Below are 25,519 nucleotides of genomic sequence, written 5' to 3'. Positions count from 1 at the left end.
TATAAACTTGATATATTGCAACGAACACTTTCCAGACTGACAATGGGAACGAACGGCACAGAAGTGTGCGCTCCCACAAGATGGCCGACTCGCGCAGAGCCACAGACCAACTTTGTCTTCGAAGTCCGCTGGCCCATGAGCACGCGGCAGTATATACGTCTAATCTGCTTTTGAATGACCGTTTATTGCGGTAGAAAGGGTTAAAGGAATCTCATGATATTAGATACTCTAATCTTATCTTTTAATACTCAGCCTGAAAAATTCAAGGCCAGATGCTCTACAGGCCGTACGCGTCCAGGAAAGAGGCCATTCATGGGTGTACGTGGAGGGGCCTTAAAAACTGCGCATCTGGGGCCTCGTCCCTCTTGGAATAACTTTTTTTTTTCTCACGAGCTAATCCTATTTGTCTATGTGGTGTCGCTGTTTCTAATGAACGTCCTGCACTGACTCTTATCCTGAACTATCTCCACTGATAGCTTGTTTTCCCGAAGACCTTCAACAAGTTTTGTCGGGCCGTTCCCATGCCCTGTTCCCTTGCACGTCCATCTCTAATGTCCTCTTTCCGATATGCTCTGCTCATCACAAAACCAAACCAACGGAGCCTTCACTTCCGTGGCTTCGCTCGCATGTTTGCCACTTCACACCGTGCCGCTTTATACACATAACACTAGACATACAAGAAAAACAAGGAAGAGCGCCGAATTTTTTTGCTTACTTAGCTCGAAGCAGAGCGCTACTGAGCCATGTTTGCAGCAGGTCAGACACTCTTACATGTTTAAATTCCCTCCCTTCCAGCGCTGCATTCTGCTTCCTCGTATTTGTGCCTCCATTCAAACCGCAGGATCTCATTTACCCGATTCCCCTCTTACATACTTTTCTGAGGATCTGTTTCTAGAACGTTCGGCTTTGTTTTGTGTTGAAACTCCCATTCACCCATCCGTTCTTCGATCTGCCTGTCTTGGCTTGTGCCCAGTCATATGCCGTAAGCTTAAGTTAGTATGTTTCACCAAGCAGCCAAAAATAGGACTTCAATACCGCATTGCAATAGTATTGAAAGTTGACAAATTCTTGGCCGGGTACCGTTGGGACATATCTTCCAATGAGCGCGGCAATTCACTCAGGTGTTGTTGGTTTTTCGTGGTCGCAGAAGAGCTACTGGGTGCCCCAGCCTGCGAAGAACGTGAGGAGCCGGCCCAATGCCGACCCCAGCCTCTTCGAAACGGACCCTCAAGATCTTATTCCGGCCATTCAGATCACCAGCCTCAAGAAGGTGAGATCCCCATGGAAACAGTGTACAGCTGAGCTTTGTACTAATGGCCTCATTTTGAACGGAAAAACTGGGGAAGATCCCGCACCGCAATTTATACATTATACTGCGCAAGTGTTCAAGAGCTCTAAGACGAAATTATGCTGCTGTTTGCTTCGATACATGTGATGCTCGGCACAGAACCTCCGATGGTTTCGCAAGATAAATATGCGCATCTAGTTAAATATCACGTCAATGGGCTTTACGTAAGTATGAAATTACTGCGAAATTTTATCAATTGAGTGAATGGAACGAGCATAGTCAAATATCCTTTCATTATAAGCCAGCATCAATTGCGCCTGCGTAGTTACAGATAATCTGTTGCCTTTTCCAGTTCTACCGTAACTTCCTTTTGCAACACATCAACCTAAAGGTTTTCCGGCACCAGATCACCGTTCTTCTTGGCCCAGCGGGATCTGGTAAATCAACGATGATACAAATGGTGTTGGGTGAGTAACTTTATCACCTTTAAGATGTCTGTGCTGACATTAAAGCAGACTCTGTGCACATTTCGAAAGCATGGGATAGTAATGCTAGACTTCCCAAGTTGTGTATTTGTAGCAGAACGTAATGACTGTGTCGAAATGCGGCTGATGACAACGTACATGCTTTAGAGCTGCCGTGTTGTCCTTGCCGTCGCTTGGCTTTTAATAGTTCCTTTTTTATCACTGCCTATCTGCCAATTAGGCTTTGAAAAGCTGAAGTCCTGCTCATTGGGACCAGACACGTTTCTGAAAGGGGTCCGACATTGCACTAGAGACCTCATATTCATACAGGGTTGTAAATTTGTCGTAATACATTTATATCCTGTAGATATCTGCTCTGAAACTTCCTCGAGCTCCTCTTCACCTCCATACCTCACATACATGCTCGTGTAGAGCTGTGTACCATCAGTCTGGTCACCTCCTTTCCCATCTGCAGATGTTCCCGCTATAAAGATCTAAAGCCTGTCAACCAGCTGGAATTTGGTAGTCTCAACAGAGGCTATGGCTAGAGTCACCTACCGCTGTATGCATTGAGGAAAGATCGATAAAGTCGCAAAAAAAATTTCCGCCCACGGTTGCTCCCCTGTTTTCTGTTGTCTTCAAGACCATCTTCCTTCTCAGAATAGAAGTGTAACCCGGTCGCCGAGGAAGCGATCGATGACAGTCCCTAAATAACTAAACGTTCTGTAAGTCTCGTCTTGGTGCTTATGAACCAGACCTGGCTGGAGGGGACTAGAGTACGACAGTGACACGTTGAACTCTCACGGTATCGACCTGCTTTGCACTCGCATGGCACTGTATCCCTGCCACTGGACTCAGGGCTGGTGCATCCTTCGAGCGGACAGATAATCGTGGACAACTACGACGTGGTGCTGCACACTGAGGAAGCTCGCGAGCGCATCGCGTACTGTCCCGCGGACAACGTGTTCTTCGACGAGCTCACCGTCGAGGAGCACCTGCTCTTCTTTGCCATGGTGAGCGACGCTGTGCTCTTTGCCATGCTTCGAACGGAGCTCTCCGGAGCCGCAGTCGACAGTCAATTCGCCAGTGGAACAGGCATGATATGGAAAGCTGTTCCGACTGCGTGAATCAACAGCGCGCAATCTCGGCGACCGAGACGCCGACTGGGTGACACAAGCGCTTCCTCTGATCAAACCAGGTTTTAATGCTCTAGCGCTTAGGTGGCCATTCCCCTCATTTAGCCGTTGTGTGTTTATCTGTCCGCCTGTTTGTGCCTGTCTGTATGTCTGAAGCCTGTTTACCTGTCCACCGTGTGGTGGGCGACCTGCCCGGGTATATGCATTATATGGCAGGTGAGAAACCTGCCCACTGTGTCAGGCGGCAGCTAAATTAATCGTTAGATGCTCCTCTAGAAGAGCAACCTAGATTGTAACCCAACCCAAGCATCCCAAGTCCTACCGATTGCAACACCTGCCATAGAAGGGCAGTGGCGCGTCGCTTGACCGCTGCACCACTGCGCCAGGATTGGTAGGAAGACTCCCGGGGATATATGAATGGAGTAGAATTGGTAAATTGGTTTTTGAGGAAAGGAAATGGCGCAGTATCTGTCTCATATATCTCGGGGGACACCTGAACCGCGCCGTAAGGGAATGGAGGAAGGTAGGACTGAAAGAAGAGAGAAAGAGGTGCCGTAGTGGAGGTCTCCGGTATAGTTTCGACCACCTGGGGATCTTTAACGTGCACCCACATCGCACAGCACATGGGCGCCTCTTGCGTTTCGCCTCCATCGAAACATGGCCGCTGCAGTGGGATTTATGAATGGAGAGAATGACCAATTCCGCATATATGGACATTAACCCATTGTCGGTACCCGAGCAGTTGACATCCGTGAACATTGGGTCTGAACAACGTAACCGGAGAGAAAACCGAACTGCTAGCGCTCCTAATTCGCCTTAACTACGAAAATCGACCCTCATTTTTTTTATTGCGAAAGAAATACTAGCTGAACTTTCAGCCCGTCGCGTAGCGAGGCCGGTAGCTACCAAATTAGCATATTGGATTGAATTGGAATGGATTGGATTGGATTAGATGGGATTGGATTGGATTTTATTGGATTGGATTTGATTGCATTTGATTGGATTGGATAACCGATGCATCACCACAAGTCTAACCACAAGCACCACCGCCAGCTACACTACCAGCTGAACCATGGCGTAGCTACGGATATTGCTTTCGCAATTACCGGGCTTAACCAAGCTAAGCCAGAGCCATTTTTTTTTTCTGAAATTCAGACCTTTTGGTGTCCATTCAATGTCTCAAAATTCCTTAACTGATGACGCACCACACGCGAACAAAAGAATTTCGCTTACGTTCTAAATGTGTCCATTAGGAACGGAGATCAATTCTCCGAAACTTGCTGTCATTAAGGTTCTCTTAGCAGTCGTTTCGCTGTCGAATACTGAAAACAAGACCTGAAATGTGTCCGTTATCCGCAGCATGCGTGTACGTGCACAGCGGAAGCTGTCGCAGCGGCGGTGGCGCCAAAACAGACTCAAGAAATCTGCTGCGCTCTCTTTGCAATGCAGCTGAAGGGTCTGGCCATGAACAAAATCCGGCCCGAGATCAACCTGCTGCTCACTGACATCCAGATGTCGGCCTACATGAGCTACCGCCCGTCCACACTGTCGGACGGAATGAAGCGGCTCCTTTGCGTCGCAATAACGCTCCTGGTAGCCTCCAAGGTGAGCCGCACAGTGCGAGAGAGATATCGTATGCAGGACTGCATGGGGGGCCGTGTTCGTGCACTCTGCTAACTAATAAATTATTACCAATTATAATTAGTAAACGTATAAAAGCGGAACCTTATACATTTAAACGATAACGTTTCCAGAGAGTACGTGCTAGAACAAGAACACGAGGACAAAGACAAGTACACACAGCACAGACCGTCTCCTCACGCGTTCGGATTGACAGTGCAGCACAAAACATGCAGCATCACGCAGTTAACATGGACTAGCACTTGTGGATAAGTCCACACCGTTCGTATTCTTTACAGTTGTATACATGGCGCGGCACTGTAAAAATGAGTGTAGACCAACCAGCCAGAACAAGAATTATAGGGGCACTAAAGACGGTTCTGAACTCGCTATTTCAGCGTGGGAGCTCGATCTACACACTCCAAGCATTCGCAGAAACTTCGAATTACTGCCGTTTGCGGCCGACTTCCCGATTCAATCGGAATGAAAGTTCCGGCTTCCGCCATTTTTTTCATTGACCACCGAGAGTTGGAGGAGTCAACCAACGCGTGGAGTGCCTTTCACCCAGTCGCGTGGATGGTGGTGAAAACATTTATTTAATCATAGTGAGAGGTGTTGGGGGTCGTGACCTGAAGGATCACGCCCTTACAACCACTAGGTGGGATGCCTAGTCAGGCACCCCATTGGCGTTTGCCGCAGCCCGGGCGCGCTGCGTTAAGGCCCTTTGGGCTTTGAGGGTGCAGCAACCGGACAGGGTCGCCTCTCAGTCCTCTCGGGTGGGGTTTGGAATAGGGGGTAGGGATGGGTTCTGCTGGCAGGCCTACACCATGTGGTAGGTGTCGCGTGGCGGCTTGCCGCTCCGCCATCGGCGGAATGATACGTAGCAATACGCGTAATTGTCTGCGAGAGCAGAATGTACGCGTGTTTTTATTTCCGTGGGCCTAATTTGCGGCTATGTTGTCTGCGACAAACTATTTATTCAGTGAAGCGTAAAACAAACAAAAACAAAATAAAACCGAAAGCAAAGCAGCCACGCGACTAGCTGAAAGGAGCGTGTAGAACGAGTTCCTGCGGTAAACAAAGGAGCTCACAATCGCCATTAGTGCACCTCTAATAACCTTTGCCCGGGTCCGCTTGTGCTATCACGTGCTTCAGAAAATGCAGCGCCATAAACTGCGCAAGACGAGACGGCCAGCGTGTGGCAAGGCCCTCGTCAGGTGCACCGCTCATTGCGCAGAGCAAGATTCTGGTCTTCGACGAGCCCACGGCGACCATGGACCCGCACAGCCAGCGCGAGGTGTGGGAGCTACTGCTGAAGGCGCGGCGCCACTGCTGCATCCTGCTGACCACGCAGGACCTGCACGAGGCCGACGTGCTGGCGGACAAGATCGGCATCATGAACAAGGGCCTGCTCTGGTGCTGCGGATCGCCGGGCTTCCTGCGGGAGCGCTTCCGGGCCGGCTACAACATCCGCATCGCCAAGGAGGCCGGCTGTCAGGCGGACGCCCTCGAGGCCCTCTTCAAGCGCCACATGCCGCACGTGGTCGTCAGGCAGGACTCCAGCTTCGAAGTCGAGTACGCGATCGGCGCCAACCCGGGCAACCGGCGGCTGACTGCCATGTTCAAGGAGCTGGATCGCGAGCGGAACAACCTCAAGATTGGTGCCATGAGCGTCGCTATGTCGTCGCTCGAGGAGGTCTTAGACAAGGTGCGTGTCGCGACAGGCCTTCAAAATATCGACGCGAAACGCTGAAGGCACCCGTGTCTGTGCCATGTGCGTGTACTTTCAAGACCTCCAACTGTTCGAAATTATTCTGCAGGCCTCCGCTACGGCGCCTTTTTCTTAATGCGAAAGCATTACTTAGCTGCGTTCGCGGTTTCGTGTCCGTAGAAAGTGGACGCAAAACGTGTCGGCAGCCCTTACGTCAGTCGAGGAAGAGGCAGGAGTAAAAGAACGATTGAATGTGGTCTACTAGAGGAAGATAAGATGTCGATGCACGTCAGATTTGGTTCATGTGGAGAAATTAGTTAATAGAGGCGAAAAAGTCGATTGGACGTCAAAATAACAACGGACGTCGATATAGTGCACACCGCTTTGGTTTGCTAATGTGTTCATGCAATAATGTCCGATTGATTTCAGTTGTGATAGCAGGAGGCAGCCGACTGCAGCGAATAATAGTTTCGGGAATAGAAGATAAATGTGCATGGGTTTTACTTCCATATGAATACGTGGAGGGAGAGCCCCTCTGCAACATCCTCTCCACCCATTTCGAGCTCATTCTTTTTCCGGCTGTGTATGACGCGTTGTGCACGGTTCAGGTGACCCACGACCCCAGCTTCCATTCGGGCATCGAGCCGGGCACGCCGGCGCTCTCCGAGCACGAGCAGGTGTACAAACCTGAGAGGGCTCTCGAGGGGAGGACGTGCCCTCGACAGCTGGCCTGGCTGCTCAAGAAGCGCTTCTACATGTGGCTCCGGGACTGGCATCCACCCGTGGTACGCTGACCACGTGCGGTCACTTCGAACCTCGCGTCCTTGTAACTACCCATCGTCTCCTTGTTCCTACTCGCCCAGTATAGCCGAACTGGCACAGCAAGGCTAACCTACAGTACCGCACTGTGACTAGACACCCCTTAGAACCAATATAGGATGCCTTACAAGCAGTATCGCGCCGAAAGTACTTTCTGAAGACACTTATCTAGAGCTATATGCGGCGTATAGCTGCTGACCAGATGGCATAATTATCTGCGAGTACGCACACTGCCCTTAGCGCCTGACGAAACTGAAATAGTGTTTGATAAAACTCGATTGACTCCGTCTTGTTTCTTGAGCTCTGCAGCTGCACTTAGGGCTAACTTCTTAACGGCACAGGTGCGCTGGGTGGTCCCAGTGAGTGTGCTGCTGCTGGCGACGTACCTGCAGCACATGTTCACCGAGGATAAGATGGTGTCGTCAGACTTCTACACGGACCGGTTGACGTACACCACCAAGGCGCTGCGCGGCCTGGCACCCATGGCCTTCATCACGGCCAATCAGAGCGTGGACCCCGTGATGAGGCACCTTAAGAAGCTCCTCTCCGAGGAGGACATCCGCCTCACCGACGTCAGCGCCGACCACACCAGCTCGCGCCTCCTGGACATCGCTGACGAGAACCCCAGGACCTACAACTACCGGTTGCTCTTCGGCGCCATCTTCAGGAGAAACACCACGGTACTGGACGACCATGCTATTAACTTCTCGCGCACCTGCTCTGATCCATGCTCCTGTTATAACTTGTTAAATCTAAATTGGCGAAAGGGTGATTTTATATCATGTGCTTGCATTTGTGTTTCCTCTCTCTTCTTAATGATCCATAATTAGCAGTGTATGAGTTGCGTTCACTGTATGGCCGTGTACAGGGGGGCACGGGTGTCATTCAAGCGAAAATAGCTCGCCTTTTGCTTGAGCCTGCCGATGCCTTTACGGTGTAAATAATGGCGTAAATATAAATGAAATGAAAATTAAGTGGCATGAAATGACTCGAAGCGGCCCTCATTTGGCTGAAGCCGCTGAAGTGGTTGCAATCTCCTTCTTCACGGCCAGCATCGAGTCGTGGCCACGGCTTGGCACGCATGTTTGTGGAGGCGAAACGGAAGAGACGGAAGTGTGCTGTTCGATGTGAGTGCACGTTCAAGAACGACATCATCACCAGCCTAACTGCAACCACCAGAGGACAAAGGCATCTCCCATATACCTCCAGTTACCACTCTCCCGTTCTATAGCTGCGGCCGTCTTAACCCCGCCATCATCCTATAATGTCATCCGCCCACCTGACTTTTATGCCGCCTCTTACTACGCTTGCCTTCAATTGAAATTCCGCCTGTCACCCTTAACGGCCATCGGTTATCTTGCCTTGACATTATAAGTTTGAAGTTGAGCCTTCTCATGCTTATTTTTTTTTTTGATTTCGACTTGGATGCCATATACTCGCGTTTGTTCCCTGACCCACGACACCTTCTTTCTGTCCCTTATCGTTACACTTACATTTCCTTTTCCGTAGCTCGCTGCGTTCTCAGTTTAAGTTGAACCCTTCTCATAAACCTCCAATCCCCCCCCCCCCCCCCCCCCCCCCCCCATTGGTGAGAGATACTGCTACACTGCCGTTCATGATATGCCAAGTACACTCCATCACATTCTTATTCTCCTAGTTGTTTCACTCTAGTGGTCCGGATCTGCGGTCACTCCCTGCCCAAAGTATATTTATTATCTTACCACTTCCGACGCTCCACTGCATATCGCAAACTGCTGTCTTTTTCCTAGACTGTTGAAATTACTTTAGCTTTCTGCAAACTAATTCTTTGACCCACCATTCTGCTTTAACTGTATAGGACCTTGATCACGCCTGGCTGTTCGTCATCCTAGTGAATTAGCTATGCAAAATCATCAACAAACTGCAGATTACTAAGGTATTCTCCATTAACTTTTATCCCCAACTTATCCGTATTCAGATCTCTAAATACCTCATGTTAACACGCACCGAGTATACCACTGATAGATCATGCTTTCCTGTCTTAGTGGGCAACCTGCCTTCACCTACCACGGCAGATGGCAATGCAATTAATCCATATAAATTCAAATAATGCAGTTACCACCTGTCCACCGTGGCACTACACATCAACGCATTGGTCGAGAGGCAGACGACATCCTGAAGAACTATCAGTGAAAAAAATGAGCCTTACGGAAGCTAGGGAGGAGCTTGGTCCAAGTTTTTTCGTTCGGCAAAAAAATAAATAAATGAAAATTATTCTGAAAAAACACCCCTGCTATTCGTAGAACCTATGCCATAATCACCCACTGCATAGTCTCCTGCCCTCGTTTTGCCTACCTTGGCACTGAAGTCGTCAATCAGCGGTATGTTCTTATTTTGCTCATTGACGGTTCCACGTCTTCATTGAAATATCCCTAGATAGTCTAAATTCTCAGTCCACATCAGATGCGGAACTTCAAAACCGATATATCGTACCATATCCATGCCATCGCCGAAGGGTGGGAAATACACTGGCTAGCGCGTTGCGTTCAGAAACTGGATCACGTGATGTCCACCCTGTGCGCAGCCCACGCTCTGGTTCAACGGCCAGTGCCCGCACGCCGCTCCGCTGCTGGTGAACCTGTACCACTCGGCGCTTCTGCGCAACATCACGGGGCGTCCCAGGGCCCGCTTCCAGCTATCCAACCACCCGCACAACAACGAGACGGCCTCGGAACGCCGCCACGGAGGCGCCGGCGGCAGCAACGGCGAGAAGATGGACCTGCACGTGCTGCTGCAGAGCAAGCTGCACTTCGCCGGGCTGCCGCTCAGCGCCGACGCGTTGCTCGTCGAAGTGCTGATGGGCATATTCATGCCGCTTGCGCTGTGTTTCCACGCGGCCAGCTTCGTGGTGTTCCCAATCACCGAACGCTGCTCCAAGTTCAAGCACCTGCAAATGATGACCGGCGTCTCGGGTGCCGTCTACTGGCTGAGCAACTTCATCTTTGACGTCATGCTCGCCGGCGCGTGCGCATTCTTCTTCGTGCCCACCATATGCTTCAGCCACCGATGTCTCCACAACACCGAGTACATTGGCAAGTATCTCGCGTGCACCTGGACCTTGGAACCAGGAGCACCAAATCGAGAGAGGGGGCAATGGATTCACACACGCTGTCTAGTAAGCTGATGTCATGCGGTCAGTGGTTTTCTGCGCGAAGTTTTTTTGCACTAGCATTTATAACTGTGACGTAACCGATGATTACATTGCGGGATTCTCTTCGCAAAATTCGGAAGAGTGGAAAAGCCTGGTGATGACGTCACGGGCAGTGAGAGACAGATTTCCGCTTTCGTGAACCCACGCTTGTCTTGCGTCGTCGGATGCTGCCAAACAATGCTCCGCGAGATGTGCCTTCGGTGGCTTTAATTTTCTTCTTTCAAATCATGCAATGCAGCGTTGGAAGTGCACCCGCATCGGAGATGACACCATTATGCGCTCCCCACCCGGCGCTGCACCTGGAACCAGTCGCGGTGTTATTCGATTATCATGTCACCATTTCTAACACTACCCTATAGAAAGACTTCCCATGTTGGCTAGTAAGTTTTACGCATTCGACCACATTAAGTACGTCGAACACATTCGAACTTTAATAGCTTGTCGAATTCTAAAACCTCTTCAGTTGCCCCTTACCCTCCCTGCCTCGGCGGCCGCGTTTGGATTGCGGCGAGTTGCAAAAGACGCTCGTGTGCTGTGCGGTGTGAATGGGGAACACCAGGTGGTTGCCATAAATGAAAATTGATTTTCAGAAGATGGAGGATGCAGTAACTGTCTCGCATCTCGAACCGTCTCGCACCCCACATTACAACCGCGCCGTAGGGGAAGGGATGAAGATGGGAGCGAAAGAGAGAAGAGAGGAAGAGGTGCCACAGTGGAGGGCTTCTGAGTAACTTAGACCCGTAGGGACGTTTGACGTGCACTGACATCGGACAGCATGCGGGTGCTTTTACGTTTCGCCTCCATCGAAACTCAGTCTCCTACGGCGCCTTCTTCTCTGGCAGTGAGAATTTCCCCGCCTTCCTTTCCTCAACAACAATTTTGCCCCTGAACCGCCACCTTCTACTATAGTAACTGCCCTACCCCTTGGCATTCACACACCATCTCTCGACGTTTTCGAAAAGAAATGAAAGTGGGATCGACAGCATTGAAACAGTTTAACCAGCAAACTGCATGCAAGTGGAGCCGCCCTGGTGGTCGAACTAATGCCCCGTTCGAGGCGGCCGCCCGTGGTACCCCCACCTTAATTAGCAGCCCCTGCAGAACGCCCCCTTCTCACCAGCCACATTCCCGCATAGCCAGAATCTATGAATAGCGCTCTATGAACAGCTGTTTGTTCACCCCTGCATTGGATCTCCAGGGAGATGCTGTCGTAAGAATCAGGGAATTAAAAAAGCGAATCAGCAAATATATGGCAGTCTTGTAAGCCTCGCCCCCTTTCAGCCTTGTAACTTCAACCCTACTTGATACGCCAGAGCCATAGCTCGGCTGCTAAGACCAAAACTGGAACTACACGGTAGAAATAATTCAGTTCTAGATTGCTGTTTTCAGGCACAGGAGAATTTCTAAAGCTGATTTACATTCACCGCTATTCGGAGCGCAATTCCGGGGCAAGCGAAAAAAAAAACATTGGTATTTTGGTAACACGAGCTATGTTTTACTTCTGGCCTCTGTAGCGATGCTGGCGGTGCTGTTCATATCGCACGGGCTGTCCATAGTACCCTTCTGCTATGTGGTCTCCAGCCTGTTCAGCGACAGCTCGTTCGGCCTCTCCGTCATGGTGATATTCCTGTTCTTCGTCGGTGAGTTCTGCACTTCGGTCTTGTCTGTAACGTCAGCGCTCTCTCTTCATTTACCGTTATTATCGGGAACTCTGAACATATAGAAGACATTAAAACGAATAACAACAACAAAAATAGTTGGTAACGCAAGCAGTTCTTTGCCCATATCGGATATTTCCTACTCAGAGCATAGTCGCTTTTCAGGAATATGGGAGAGGCGTGTCGTCTGTGTGGTGCTTTCTTTCCCCTTTCTTTCTCCCCGCACGCGCACGCGCACGGCACACACACACACACACACACACACACACACACACACACACACACACACACACACACACACACACACACACACACACACACACACACACACACACACACACACACACACACACACACACACACACACACACACACACACACACACACACACACACACACACACACACACACACACACACACACACACACACACACACACACACACACACACACACACACACACACACACACACACACACACACACACACACACACACACACACACACACACACACACACACACACACACACACACACACACACACACACACACACACACACACACACACACACACACACACACACACACACACACACACACACACACACACACACACACACACACACACACACACACACACACACACACACACACACACACACACACACACACACACACACCACACACCACACACCACACACCCCACACACACCACACACACCACACACACCACACACACCACACACACCACACACACACCACACACACCACACACACACACCACACACACACCACACACACCACACACACACACACACACAGGACGTTTACGGGCTGAGAATTTTCCGCTCACAGGACAATGCTGAGTCAGCGCGGTTGTTGGGGGCTTTATGCGAACAGCTCATAGAGCATATCAACGTTATCGCATTACGCTTGTAAGACAACTCAACCGTCCCCAGAAATATTCCTCCCGACAGCGGACTGCCAGTTGTTCCTCCTTCACTGTGCCACTGCGTGCCTCTCTCGGTGCAGGTCTGGTGGGCGCCCTGGAGCCCGTGATCATGCACTTCACGGCGACGGTGGCTGAGGCTCAGCTGCTGTCACTGCTGCCGCAGGTCATGGGTGTGCTGTTGCGCAGCGTGCCCACCTTCACGCTCACGCACGGAATATCGAAGCTGCTGCGGCTTCGGCGCGAGAACGACGTCTGCCTCAGCGGCGGAGAGTTCCTCAGACACGCCTGCCGCCACGTCGAACTGGGACGCACGCTCTCCCTCAAGTACTGCTGCAAAGGTACGCCGCCCTGCGGCGCTGCGATAGCAGTCCGTGCTCGCATCGAGGAAGTCGTCGCGAGAAGCTCTTCCAATGCTGTGGCCTGAGAGAAAAGTGTGGCTGCAGCCCCTCGGTCTTTGAGACCATCTGATTAACGCGATAGCGTTAAAGGTCTCGTACCGCAGAAAATCCGGCGTCGGCGTTGTCGGCGGTGTGAGCGAAAAATCACTGACGTGGCTTTGGCAGGTGGTTCCTAGAGAGCAACCTAAGAGGCAGGTGGGCCACCGAGGTCACGTGAACTTGCGGCGTCATCACAACCTGGCCACGGGTGGTTGTTATGTTAACGTAGGTTTCGGGCCTTCGCGCGACGCCCGGCGGTGGCCACCATTGACCCTGAAGTGGGGTCACGTGACATGATGTCACGTGATGACGTCACACCGGCTGCAGATGGGGCCTCATATCGCGCCGTCGGTCGCCTCCCGGCGGTGGCCACCATTCACCTTGAAGTGAGATCACATGATGTGACGTCACGTGATGACGTCACACCGGCTGCAGATGGGGCCTCATATCGCGCCGTCGGACGTCGCCCGGCGGAGGCCTCCTCGCTTCGGTTCGCGCCGTCGCGCGCGACGCGGCGGCGCGCCACCATCGCTGCATCACGTGATATGTGACGTCACGCCAGGGATGAAGCGGCGCGCGCCCGCCGTCGCGTCAGTCTCTGTGCCCGCAACCGCGCCAGCGTCTTTGCGCCGGGTGTGTATGCGGTCAAGATGCCTCCAAACGCTAAGGACGTTAATAATAGGAATGCCCCATCCACACTGAGGCAGCTGCTTAACATGCTTCGCATCCACTGGGCTTAACCTTGATAAGCCTCCAAATTTTTTTTGCATTCTATTGTACACCGCAACCTGGCCAAAACCTCCCTCAAACGACTCAAATGGTGCGGATAACTTCGCGCAGCGAGGGATTCTTACTCCTTTCTGTCTCAAGCGAAGAAAACAGAACAAAGGGGTCGGGCCTCTTAGCGGACTGCGTCTCTAATGTCTTTGCCTGCTGGTCGGCAGACTGGAGGTAGCCCTTACACTACCGTCAGCAACTCAATTTGAATTGGGATTAACCTTCTCAGAGATGTGGCGAGACATAGGTTTTTGCCTGTCGGTGTTTTTACTTCAAATATTCTAAACCCGGGCAATAATCACGAGAATTCATTTCAATTAAATGCAATTTGTTTTTCCAGGAAAATATCTGGAGGGTGTCCTGGGCTAAAAGTTCCCGAAGCAGCTTGTCCGAGGCCCAGGAGACCAAATCAGAAAGCCGGCCAGAGCGCAATGCGACAAATAACAAATACAAATAATTTTTATGTTCTGTTACGGTCAACGCCAGCGCAGGGTTCTTGCTTGACGTCATAGTCGAGTCGTTCCAGAGTTGGCGATCAAGTGGGCTCGAAACCTCAGGCGCGAGACGTCGTAAGAAGTTAATGCGTTAGCGCCTGTGCCGGACTCTGGCAAGCACCCTGTCACCTCCGACGTTTGCAGGCGCGTAGATGTGGCAATTTCTGTTCCGCTTGGATTGCGTGTCAATCGAAGCCGATTGTCGACGGATGAAAATCAAGTCACTGGATGGCCAGAAGAAATTATGCTCTTCCGCTCAATGCCTGATTGGTGGCATGAATATACCGGGTGTTTCAGCGAGCACTTTCAAAAATTTTCAAAAAGAGGCCTTTTGGGGTAAAAAAGTAGCTTTTGCGGCATATCATTACCAGTGTCGGCGGACAGCAGAAAACCGGTGAATTGTCTGAAATAGTAAGGTGGTTAACTAATTTTCAATAATTAACTTTTAACTACAGGAGTTAAAATTGCGCTAAGTTGCAATTAGGGATTTGTAGGCGGTCCTTAGTAATAGCCGTATCAGCTTTTAGAATTTCGAAAACGTGATTATCCTTGGCGCTGTGGGTAGAAAACATTTGGCTTTTTTGCCCAGTTATGAGCACTGGAAAGGTTGTTTTGCCTTGATATTTTTCGAAAGCAATGCATTTTGGCACGATGTAACCAGATTTTGTCGAGCTACAGCGCCAAAGACAACTGCGTTTTCGAAATACTAGAAACTGATGTGGATATTACTAACTACCGGCTACAAACCTGTTATTGAAACCAGTTGCTCATCGGTGATAGTTAAAAAGTTAGTTATCAGAAATTAGTTAACCAGGTAACTGAAGGCCATTCACCGACTTTCTGGTGTAAGCCATATTGTTACCCCAAAAAGCCTGTTTATAAATACCTATGAAAATCGCCCCTGAAACATGTGGCGTATAGGAGGAGAAAATACATTACTGTGCTGGCCTTCGATCAACGACGCAGCGCTTCCTTCGCGCAACGGCACCAGCACCGCCGAGGGCCGCCAGGCAATGGTGGAGCCGTACGAATCCTCGGGCGCCGTCATGGTCGAGGTGTACGTGATGCTAGCCGAGGCCATCGTGCTGCTCGCCCTCGTGGCTCTCATGGACGCCACTGTGTACGGCCGCCTGCGCGGGAGGCTGCTGAGATCGGTACGCGAGAGCACTCTGAGCAACAACACTGTGGAGCACCTTATGCCGCAGAGTGATCTAGGCTTAGCACGGGTGTCAGCCTGAAAGATTCCTCGGTATTTCGTCGAAGGAACGGCACGGGTCCCTCTTAGGATATGAACAGGCGGCACAAAGGCATTGATCCTTTGCCCTTCCCTTACAAAAAATTCTTCACTTTAATCTTAGCCAAAAGGCCGAGAACCGCCGCAGTAGCCCAGTGGTTATGCCGTTCGGCTGCTGACCCGAAAGACGCGGGTTTGATCTCGGCGAAATTCTAGAGGCCCGTGTGCAGTGCGATGTCAGTGCACGTTAGAGAACCCCAGGTGGTCGAAATTTCCGGAGGCCTTCACTACGTTGTCCCTTATAGCCTGAGTCGCTTTGGAGCGTTAAACCCCCATAAACGAACCAGCAACAGAGTTCGGTTTGGTTTATCTGGGTTTAACGTCCCAAAGCAACTCAGGCCATGACGGACGCCGTAGTGAAAGGCTCCGGAAATTTCCAGCACCTGGGGTTCTTTAATGTGCACTGACGTCGCACAGTACACGGGCCTCTAGAATTTCGCCTTCATCGAAATTCGGCCGCCGCGGCCGGGATCGAACCCGCGTCTTTCGGGTCAGCAGCCGAGCGCCGTAACCCCTGAGCCACCGCGGCGGGGTGCAACAGAGTCTATAATGATTATACGGAACGTGTACACAGCATTTTTATGTGGTTGGGGTTTATGTGGTGTGCGGTTAACCCTGTGAGGTTGCCGACCCAGGTGCGTCGGCGGAGCGAGATGAACGGCTCGCCGGCCGAGTCCCAGGAGGGGCCGCGGCTCACCACGTCCCCGCTAGACTCGGACGTGACCCACGAGACCCAACTGGTCGAGAGGCTGTGCGCGGGACCCATGCCGGCCGAGTACGCGCTAGTGGTTCGGAAGCTGACCAAGACCTTCGGCCTCTGCCGAGGGATCAGCAACATCAGCTTCGCCCTCAAGCGCGGACAGGTACACGCTGTTCGCACGGGACCACAGAGCTCTTGGCATTGCATCATCATCAGCCTGACCACGCCCACTGCAGGGCAAAGGCCTCTCCCATGTCTCTCCAATTAACCCTTTCCTTCGCCAGTTGCGGCCAACGTATCCCTGCAACCTTCTTAATCTCATCTGCTCACCTAACTTTCTCTCAACCCCTGCTACGCTTGCCTTCTCTTGAAATCCACTCCGTTACCCTTAAGAACCAGGGTTATCTTGCCTTCCCATTACATGTCCTCCACAAGCCCATTTCTTCCTCTTGATTTCAACGAGAATGTCATTAGCTCGCGTTTGTTCCTTAACCCACTGTGCCCGCTTCCGATCCCTCAACGGTACAGCTATCATTTTTTCTTTCCATAGCTCGCTGGGTTGTCCTAAACAAAAGCTGAACCCTTTTTTTTACCCGGCCCGTTTCTGCCCCGCAGGCGAGTACCGGTAAGAAACGGCTATTATATAGCTTTCTCTGGAATTGCATTTGTGGACAAATTGGCGCGCCTCCGCAAGCGCCGGTTTCTCATTGAGTGCCTCCTGGCTATCACGAAACGCCGATTGCGAACATCGTAATTTTGTTCGATTAATATTTGGCCCGTAACGTGGATTCGGCTGCTGAGTCATAATTCCGCATTGACAGAAATTTTGGTATGTTCGTGATGAAATCAAATTCAAACCAAGGAAATTATTTCTGGAGTAATGAAGCCTAAAAAATTTATTAAAGCACATTATTTTTAAGTATCTGTAAGCCTTATTCCTGCAGTCGAACCCATTATGTGGCTGGTTGTTAGCCAAGCCAAATACGGAGTTTACACTTCCTGGAATCCTCGCGGTCGATGAGCAGTCGAAGCGCCTGTTTTGCCTCTGAGAAATTTTGAGAAACTATGCGCGCGATTAGGTGTGTTTCAGAACTCCCTATAAATTTCACTTTAGTGTGTTATCGCTATTCGCACGTTAAATCAGCAGCAGTCTTAACTGACTGGCCCTCGTGACGTAAACGCAACAGCTTCCATGCTCGTTGCAGCGCACAAACTTGCGCCTCCGCACCGAGTTAAGACACGTGCCGGTTCAGGAGGTGGTGTCCTCACAATGGTGAGCACCATTGTGAGGAGGACAGCACTGTCCTCCGGATATGTGCAAAACTGAAGGTTGGCCGCGAGGTTATTGGTGTGCGCAACTGCGACAGTTTACCGGAAGGCTATAGCAAAGGTAACACTATAGACATGTTATACAGTAATGCCGACAGAGGAAGTATAAGATAGTTCAAAATAACACGAACGAAGCACACAACTGGGCAATACTTGCAGCAATTCTCAACACTATGTAGAAACAAGGCAACATACGGCATATGTAGTCAGCAGGTGAGCGGGCGCATTGTAAACAAGGCACTGGCCACGTCCAATAGTTTTGGTGCTGCTTTTAGACGCCAATATAAGCGCCAGCTAGGCCAGAGCAAGCTTTTGTCGTCAGACAAGAGTGGACGCCAGGCAAACGCGTTTCTCTCTGACGGCCCCCCTGTTCAGTGCCTGGGTGTCATCGGCGTGACCGGGGCGGGCAAGACGGAACTGATGCAGTTGCTCACCGGCCTGTCGGAAAGCTCATCGGGTGACGCCTACCTGGACTCCCTGTCGCTGTCTCGCACGCCCAAGCAGTATGCTTCCAAGCTCGGCTACTGCCCGGACGCCCTCGGCCTGCCCGACCACCTGACCGGCCGAGAGGTGAATGCGACACGACGACCACAGAGGCGCTTCGTACAGGGCCTGTAATCTGGTCGCATCTGATGGCGCGTATTGCTCCTCCTCCTCTCGGTCGCTGTACTGTAATTGAACACCAGTCCGACGGCAGCAATGCAGCTACTTCTTGCGCCTGAGACGTGGCCACAGTGCGTTCGCGTGGCCTCTATTGGGGAGCCTATTTCTGAAGAAGGAAAGTGTTGAGAAGTACAAATCATACCGATCGTGCCCTTTCGTTAGACCGTAAGACTGTACGTCAGGTCTGTTGTGATTCGTTCCTTCCCTTGGAACCCCCTACAGGCCACCATGCTTGACGTACCTCACTGTCCGTACAGCATAACAGTCTCGGTGTTTAGTCGCAACCGGTGGTAGAGCGATCGTTTTCAGTGAAGCGAGGGATTTCGTGTAGGGCTGGGTAACAGATAGCTGAAAAGCTCCGGCTGTTCTCTCTATTATTATCACGTAATGGCTGGCATTTAGCAAGACACAAAAGTAGTGGGCGTGCAAAAACATGCAATACTGAAGTGTTGATTAGTCACTCGCGCAATTGTATGCCGTTCCAGCCTTAGAGTGTTCGAAAGTGTGGGTCGCAATATGACCTGTTAGCATGGCGGAGTAATCGGTATCATTAAGGAACACTGGCAATTCAGAAGTGATAAGCGAGCACTGTAGAGGCCCACTTTGCGAGCAAACTTCCAATTTCCCAAGCGTGCGCCATTTTAAAGCATGATACATGATACGCTTTATACCGGATCGTTGTTGCGGTGTTGGGCTAGTTAATAGCAATTTATCCTACATAGCACTTCAGCGATGAGGGACGGCTGTTAATATAGGAAAATCCTGATGTGGGACGCTAATTTCGCAGATCATCGAGCTCTTCTGCGTCCTGCGCGGATTCTGTTTGGATGACACGAAGGCGATGGTGAAGAACTTGCTGCGCATTATGGAGCTCTCCAGCGTCGCCAACGACACCACCAGGAGCTACACGTGAGTGTCCACTCGTGGGCGTCACACATAATGATTGTCAGAAGCTAAGCTGAGTCCACTGCACGACAGCAGTCTCCCCCTTTGACTTTCACTTGCTCCTAGTTTTGCTTCGATGCTCTGAAAACTGATAGCCACCTAGATGGCGACGAAAAAAGAAGTGTACGCCGCGGTGAGATAGCGTAGGCAGTTCTAAAATGAGAGCCTCAGGCATTGCTACACGTCGCAAGTGTTTTTTGAATCTGCCTTTTTCGCATTGCTGCTCTGCGAACGCGCGCCTCTCCGCCTCTCCTAAGGAGGATGCCTCTCCCCCAGCTCGCCCGGTTGCAAACCGCCAGCTGGTACTGCGCATGCGCAGCTCATGTTGGTGCCAGGCGCAAGCGACAGATGGCAGCAGGTGCCAAGTACAAACTTTCCACATCTCTGGTGTCCTCTCGACGGGATTAACGCCTGCTTCTCTCACCACAGTTTCTCACGTGCGTTTGTTTTCAACCAGTTTTCGTCCACTCCCCAGAGGGCACCACATCCTCTGATAAAGGTGGATTTGCGCTGGTCTTCCAGCACGCCTCGTGCTCTCAGTTTCGGTTTTGTGCGGAAAAAAAGCGCTGGATTTCCTCGCATTTGAGGGCTTTAGAGGTGAGTTTTTCTTTGTTTAAAAAACTTGAGGCATCGTCTTTTCTGTCACTCAAAACTGGCACTAACCACCACAATATGCTAATTAAACATATTACTAATTAATTTATGTTATTTTTTGTGGTCTTACGAGGACTGACATCCGCCGCTCCTGGCAATTTTTTTTTATGAGAGATTGATAACGCCCGGAGCAGGCTTTATTGCCACCCGCAGGAATGGCGTTCAAAACAAGGACGAAGATGAGAGATTAAGATGAATATAGACAAATAAATATGAGGTTCGCGCACTATGCTTACACTAATGCCCCCTGGACGAAATCTCCATTCAGGTTGCGAGTTAGAAGGATGGCGCGCGACGGGCAAAAGGTTTAAGGCGCGACACGCACACGATCTCGATACCACGACAGTGAAGCAGGTGTGGCACGATAGTTAACGAGGGACGTTTGTTCAAGCATTGTATAGGTGCCAGTATAGCTACTCACAATTTTCACATAACCCTGGGATGCGCCCGGGTGTCCAGAGCAAAACCTCATCTCCAGGGAAAAAAGAAACGGCACGGTAAGGTCATAGCATCGTTTGCCGGAGGCCTGGCCAGCATCTGTGTTCAATCGCGCAAGTTCACGGCATGAATGGGTGAGGTGGGAAGTGTATTTTTTCTGGAAAGGTGCTGAAGAGGGTACGGGAACAAAAAAGATGCTTCCATGACGAAGGTAGGGGTTCGGTCATAGACAAGAAAAATGGTGAGTAACGGGCTATTCGTTTTAGCGCAGTATTGTAGGCGAAGGTAACAAATGAGAGCAAGGAGTCCTAGGTGGTATGGTCAGGTTAAGTGCAGGTGGAAATCATGTCCGAAAGGGTTTGATGGAAGCGTTCTGCGAAGCCATTGGTTTGGGGGTGATAAGCGGATGTTGTTTTGTGGGTGGTATTCGAGGCATGAACTTGCTCCAAGATAGCGGAGCCACGGTAGCTGAGGAGACTTCCGTGGAGCAGAAGAATGGCGTGAAGAGTGGCGTCCTGCATTTACGAATGTTTGAAATTGTTGGCTGTAACACCCGTTATATCAGAGCCGTTTGATCATACGAGTTGAGTCGGGACTGAAGCTGCCCATATGACTCATGTATCAAAATCCATCGCTGTAATTGGTTCGACTCAGAGATCAGTTTAGTGTCACGTCACCTGCGGGCAGCGAGACAAACTGTGTGCTAAGACACTGCACCGAAGGTTAACTATTTTACGCTAGCCTGTAAAATTTTACGTACGACACAGTTTAAAGGCTGTGCCTGAGAACAAAATCAGCTTGGTGGATGCTTGCCATCAGCCACTATGCACAGTCGTGACGCCCCTTAAGTCGTGTCTAAGCCACGCATCAAACGTGTGCATTCTCACGCATCTACCAGGCAGCCCCACTGTGCTTTTGTGAGCTTTGAGTGCCGACATCTTTCCTGTACATATGCGAGCTTTGATGAAAGCTTCACTACCACACCTTTAAATTCGACGCCTTCTATATATGACGCGCATGTGGGGCGCAGTCCGGGAGACAAGCGCAAGCTGTGCATCGCGCTGGCCGTCGCGGGCCTGCCCAGTGTCATCCTGGTGGACGAGCCGAGTACGGGTGTCGACGTCTCCGCGCGGGCCCAGATACGCCGCAGCCTCGCCAACATCCGCCAGATGACCGACTGCGCCATCTTGCTCACCTCCAACAGGTCGGTGCGTGCGCTGGAAGAGTTTCCACATTTCCGCATTCCACTACCTCGCGCCACCACGCGTGGAAGGTAGACGTAGCTGCCGCAGCCCAACTTTGCCAGAGCAGCGGGAACCAACATTTTATTTACGGGGGTTTAACGTCCCAAAGCGATTCAGGCTATGAGGGACGGAACCAACATTTACAGGCAATTTGTTCACAGTGGAGCCCTTCCAAAAAATTCCTTTGGGCTGTCCTCATGGACGTTTACAGACGCACAACTTCTGGCCAAACGAGGTTCCGCACTTCTTATGAACCTCGTTTAGTGGGGTGTGCCAACCATAAGGTGCCACTGGTATAAGAACCACGCTGCGAAGTCATATACAAAAGGTGATTACAAAAGTTTTGCCATATTCTGGCCAGATGCGGTGAAAGCAAGAAGCGGAACGCGGTACTCGAAGAACTTCCAGTGACTACAGGTGCATAGGCATTGTTTTGCGTTGTCCGTGGCCGCAGTCAAGGGCATCGCTACCTGAAATTTCTGATTAGTCAGTGCAGCCCAGAGAACACGAAACAACGAGTAAGAGCCGATTTGTGAAACTGGAGGTAGCGAGACCTGACTAAAAATTGTCCGATAGTAGAACTGAGCGGTCAGGGACGGATCGTAAACGAATGGTCTGCGGCAAGGCACAAGAAGGGAACTCCTCTTGTCTTGCTAACATGAATACGCTGGTCCTCAGACGCTTGTCTGCTCTCTGGCGCCATTGTTCATCTCGTTGTTGGTTCGTGTTCTCGGAGCTGCGAGACATCGGCGGTAGTTACGTCGCACAAACATATCAGATTAGCTTGTCCATCACTGTATTATCAGCAACAGATGAAATGCGAACAAGTGAACTGAAATGCAAACCAGAAAACATAACCATTTCAGCTCCTGTAGAGGAAGTAAACGCGTTTGGTTAACACTTTAAAAAGGAGAGTATTCCGGCCCTAGGAAACTGATTTGCTCCCATATTAACGCGGAAACGTTAAGACTCCCGTTCTGCAGTCTGCGTTGAGTGAAAAATCCCAGCTGGCGGCAGCACCTGCCGTCTCAGGGCAGTGGTGCATCGCTTAAATGCTACACCGCTGCTGCAGGAGGGGTGTGAGGACTCCCAGCTATCTATAAATGCAAAGTAGAGAATGATCAGTTTCGAATATGTGGGCATTAACATATTAACGTTATCGCGTCGTACCCTTAAGGCGGAGCTTAAGTGTGCCGCCCAATTTTGAGCTTCCTCCAGCTTAGATCTTCGCATTTAGCTGTTCGTGTTGGAGTTGTCTTCCCATTTAATTTATCGCTGACAGTAAGTTGTTTAGCTGTACGTGTGTACGTGAAATACGTAGGTTATATAGCTCAGCTTGCTGTGCTTGCCTTTCACTTTTTGCAAGCGGCACAGTAAGGCGACGAGGGCTGATAAGAACACCGGATTTCCGATGACTCGCAGATTTTGTTCACTGCGCCTTTTCTCACAGTGCTGCAGCGCGCTGTTATTTCGAGAATTGACCGCCAACTCGTACAGCCCGCCGCTGTGTTGCTAGCAAGCATGGCGCAGTGCCTATGACATTTTGTGAGGAGTACGCGATGATGCGTTCAGTGGCAGAATCATCTGCGGTCGCGTCCAGTCCTCTGCTTATCAGTCCGTAGAAAGGACACCCTGACTTTCTAAGCGTAACGTTCTGGCCCGACTAGCTAGTAGACACGTGACGTTCTGGCCTGACAGAAAGCGCTGGGAGACAGCATTTGCTGGCCGCATTTATAACAGGAAGGTGGTGGTCTTTTAAAGGCCCGGAAGACGTGGTGTTTTGGATATTTTATATGGCCTTTCGTTTCGTGCCTCTGAGGATAATTACTCCGCCGTGCAGTCATGGCTGCAGTATGGGGGCCATTGTTCCACTCGGCTGGCTATTCATACTTTAGTGCAGTGTCCTCTGCATGCATCCAAAATTACTTAAATCTTTGTATTGCTACAGGGGGACCGGGTGTGGTGGAGACTGGAGGACAGGTCGATGGTGGAAAGCCGGAGTACAGGGCGTAGGCGTAGTGCTGCCTCAGGCGCTCACCATTGACAGGAAGGAAAGAAATGCAAGGAGGTTAGAATCTGTTGGCTACCCTACCATTGCGGAAGGAAAGATGGCGAAGGGGGGGGGGGGGGGGGGGGCGACGAAAGAAAGGAATGGCATAGTACGTACACACATGTGCAGGAGACCACGGCGCATAATTAAAGGTGTTCGGACAGGTAAGTCGGCTTGAGAAAGCACAGGGCTTCCTCCTGAGTCTCGTGGTGTGCTTTCTGGGTATTGGTCGATCAAATAAAACGTGTCTTTGCTGTGGAAACCAATAGGGCAGCCTACGGGGTAAATGGCCATGAGCGTGCTCTATGGTATCTTTGCAATTTCAGGTAACGAGTTGTGAAAAGGAAGGAACAAGAGAAAGCAGAACGAGTACCATAAGGGGAACTACAGAGGATCCAACACTCAGACATGCTAGAGAATGCGATATGTTTTTGCCTGCGTTCTAGTGGTTTCGTTCACGGACCAAAGAATGAAAACTTTGGAAGGTGTATTTTTGGTTCTTGAACTAATTGTGGGACATTGCACTACTTTGCGTGCAATGTGGTTATGCTGATTTAAGTGTTTGACCCAGTCAGCGGTTCATGCCGTTAGAGCTGAACCAAGTCGAGGTGACCAGACGGGTTATATCATAATATCGCAGAAAATTCACTGGTTGTTAATAGGCGGTTCGCTTCATTCCATGAATTCTCGTCTACGTTGTGACCGCTTTTGGCAGCCCATAGAGTCAATGTAGGTGGACGCTAGTGTGACTGCGTCAGCTACAGCCTCGCTAACGTGCCTTGATTTAAAAAACTGGACCTAGAGGTCCAATAAAGTCACGTCTGATGACTACAGCAATGGTGCTGTGAGAACACGGGGACAGAAACACTTTGCTGATGAAACCTTCTCCGTGGACGAAACAAAACCTTAAAATCTGCGCATAAATGAAACGCGGTAAATGTGACTAGGATACTTTGTTGTCTACTTTTCTGCTTAAATGAGCAGCGTAAAAGCTATTTCTCTTTGAAAGAACCCCCCTCCCGAGCACACGTGCTGTGGGAGGGTGGCTGACCTGCTTGGAGCCCGAGAACCATTAACGGCTAGGGCACTGCTGTGAGCCAAGTCATAAACTCAGGGATTTCACCCACATATAATTCGTGCTCGATAAGTTTTCTCCTCGATGAAGTAGAGTAGGCTGACGTGTCGCGCATGCTCCGTGCCCCAGCATGCAGCAGTGCGAGGTGCTGTGCGACCGCATCGCGATCCTGCTGTCTGGCCAGTTCGAGTGCATCGGCACGGTGGACGAGCTGAAGAGCAAGTTTGGCCGCGGCTACACCATCACCATCAAGCTGCGCCAGGAGACCTACGACGACTCCGAGTACCAGGAGGACCTGACGCACGACATGAAGCACGAGTTCCACGGCTGCCAGCTGGACCACTGCTACCAGGCACGCCCCATTCGCTTTCGGTACCACAGCAATTCGTTGTAGCATCGTGAAGAGGGGCTATATCGTACGCCGCTTGGTGATCCATGCTAAAAAAGGTTCTGTTTGCCAACATAAGATCGGCTAGGGATACACGGCAGTGGTTCCCATCATTTAGAAGCGCGTTAGCTCTCTTTGCAAGCCTCTGAGATTTGAAGGGTGTCCTATTATTAGGATAAAATTTGTGCAGCC

The 25,519-nt window shown here is 50.7% G+C and overlaps 1 protein-coding gene across 1 annotated transcript in view; it reads left to right on the top strand.

Annotated features, from left to right (window-relative positions):
* LOC149339745 (phospholipid-transporting ATPase ABCA3-like) overlaps nucleotides 1-25,519 on the top strand; it is a 40,275-nt gene that overhangs the window by 13,575 nt on the left and 1,181 nt on the right. The window contains exons 8-23 of the mRNA XM_089550558.1: nucleotides 1,148-1,270; nucleotides 1,641-1,755; nucleotides 2,611-2,765; nucleotides 4,338-4,493; nucleotides 5,746-6,216; nucleotides 6,828-7,004; nucleotides 7,380-7,718; nucleotides 9,602-10,109; nucleotides 11,743-11,868; nucleotides 12,920-13,177; nucleotides 15,514-15,701; nucleotides 16,477-16,704; nucleotides 18,246-18,440; nucleotides 19,321-19,442; nucleotides 21,601-21,774; nucleotides 25,069-25,291. Coding sequence (XP_089406684.1) covers nucleotides 1,148-1,270; nucleotides 1,641-1,755; nucleotides 2,611-2,765; nucleotides 4,338-4,493; nucleotides 5,746-6,216; nucleotides 6,828-7,004; nucleotides 7,380-7,718; nucleotides 9,602-10,109; nucleotides 11,743-11,868; nucleotides 12,920-13,177; nucleotides 15,514-15,701; nucleotides 16,477-16,704; nucleotides 18,246-18,440; nucleotides 19,321-19,442; nucleotides 21,601-21,774; nucleotides 25,069-25,291 — 3,558 coding nt within the window. The remainder of the gene's footprint in view (nucleotides 1-1,147; nucleotides 1,271-1,640; nucleotides 1,756-2,610; nucleotides 2,766-4,337; nucleotides 4,494-5,745; nucleotides 6,217-6,827; nucleotides 7,005-7,379; nucleotides 7,719-9,601; nucleotides 10,110-11,742; nucleotides 11,869-12,919; nucleotides 13,178-15,513; nucleotides 15,702-16,476; nucleotides 16,705-18,245; nucleotides 18,441-19,320; nucleotides 19,443-21,600; nucleotides 21,775-25,068; nucleotides 25,292-25,519) is intronic.

The sequence above is a fragment of the Amblyomma mixtum genome, chromosome 6, assembly GCF_055824585.1.
Source record: "Amblyomma mixtum isolate Tamu chromosome 6, ASM5582458v1, whole genome shotgun sequence".
Taxonomy (NCBI): Eukaryota; Metazoa; Arthropoda; class Arachnida; order Ixodida; family Ixodidae; genus Amblyomma; species Amblyomma mixtum.
The sequence above is the reverse complement of the archived record's forward strand: the minus strand, read 5'-3'. Positions and strand labels throughout refer to the sequence as shown.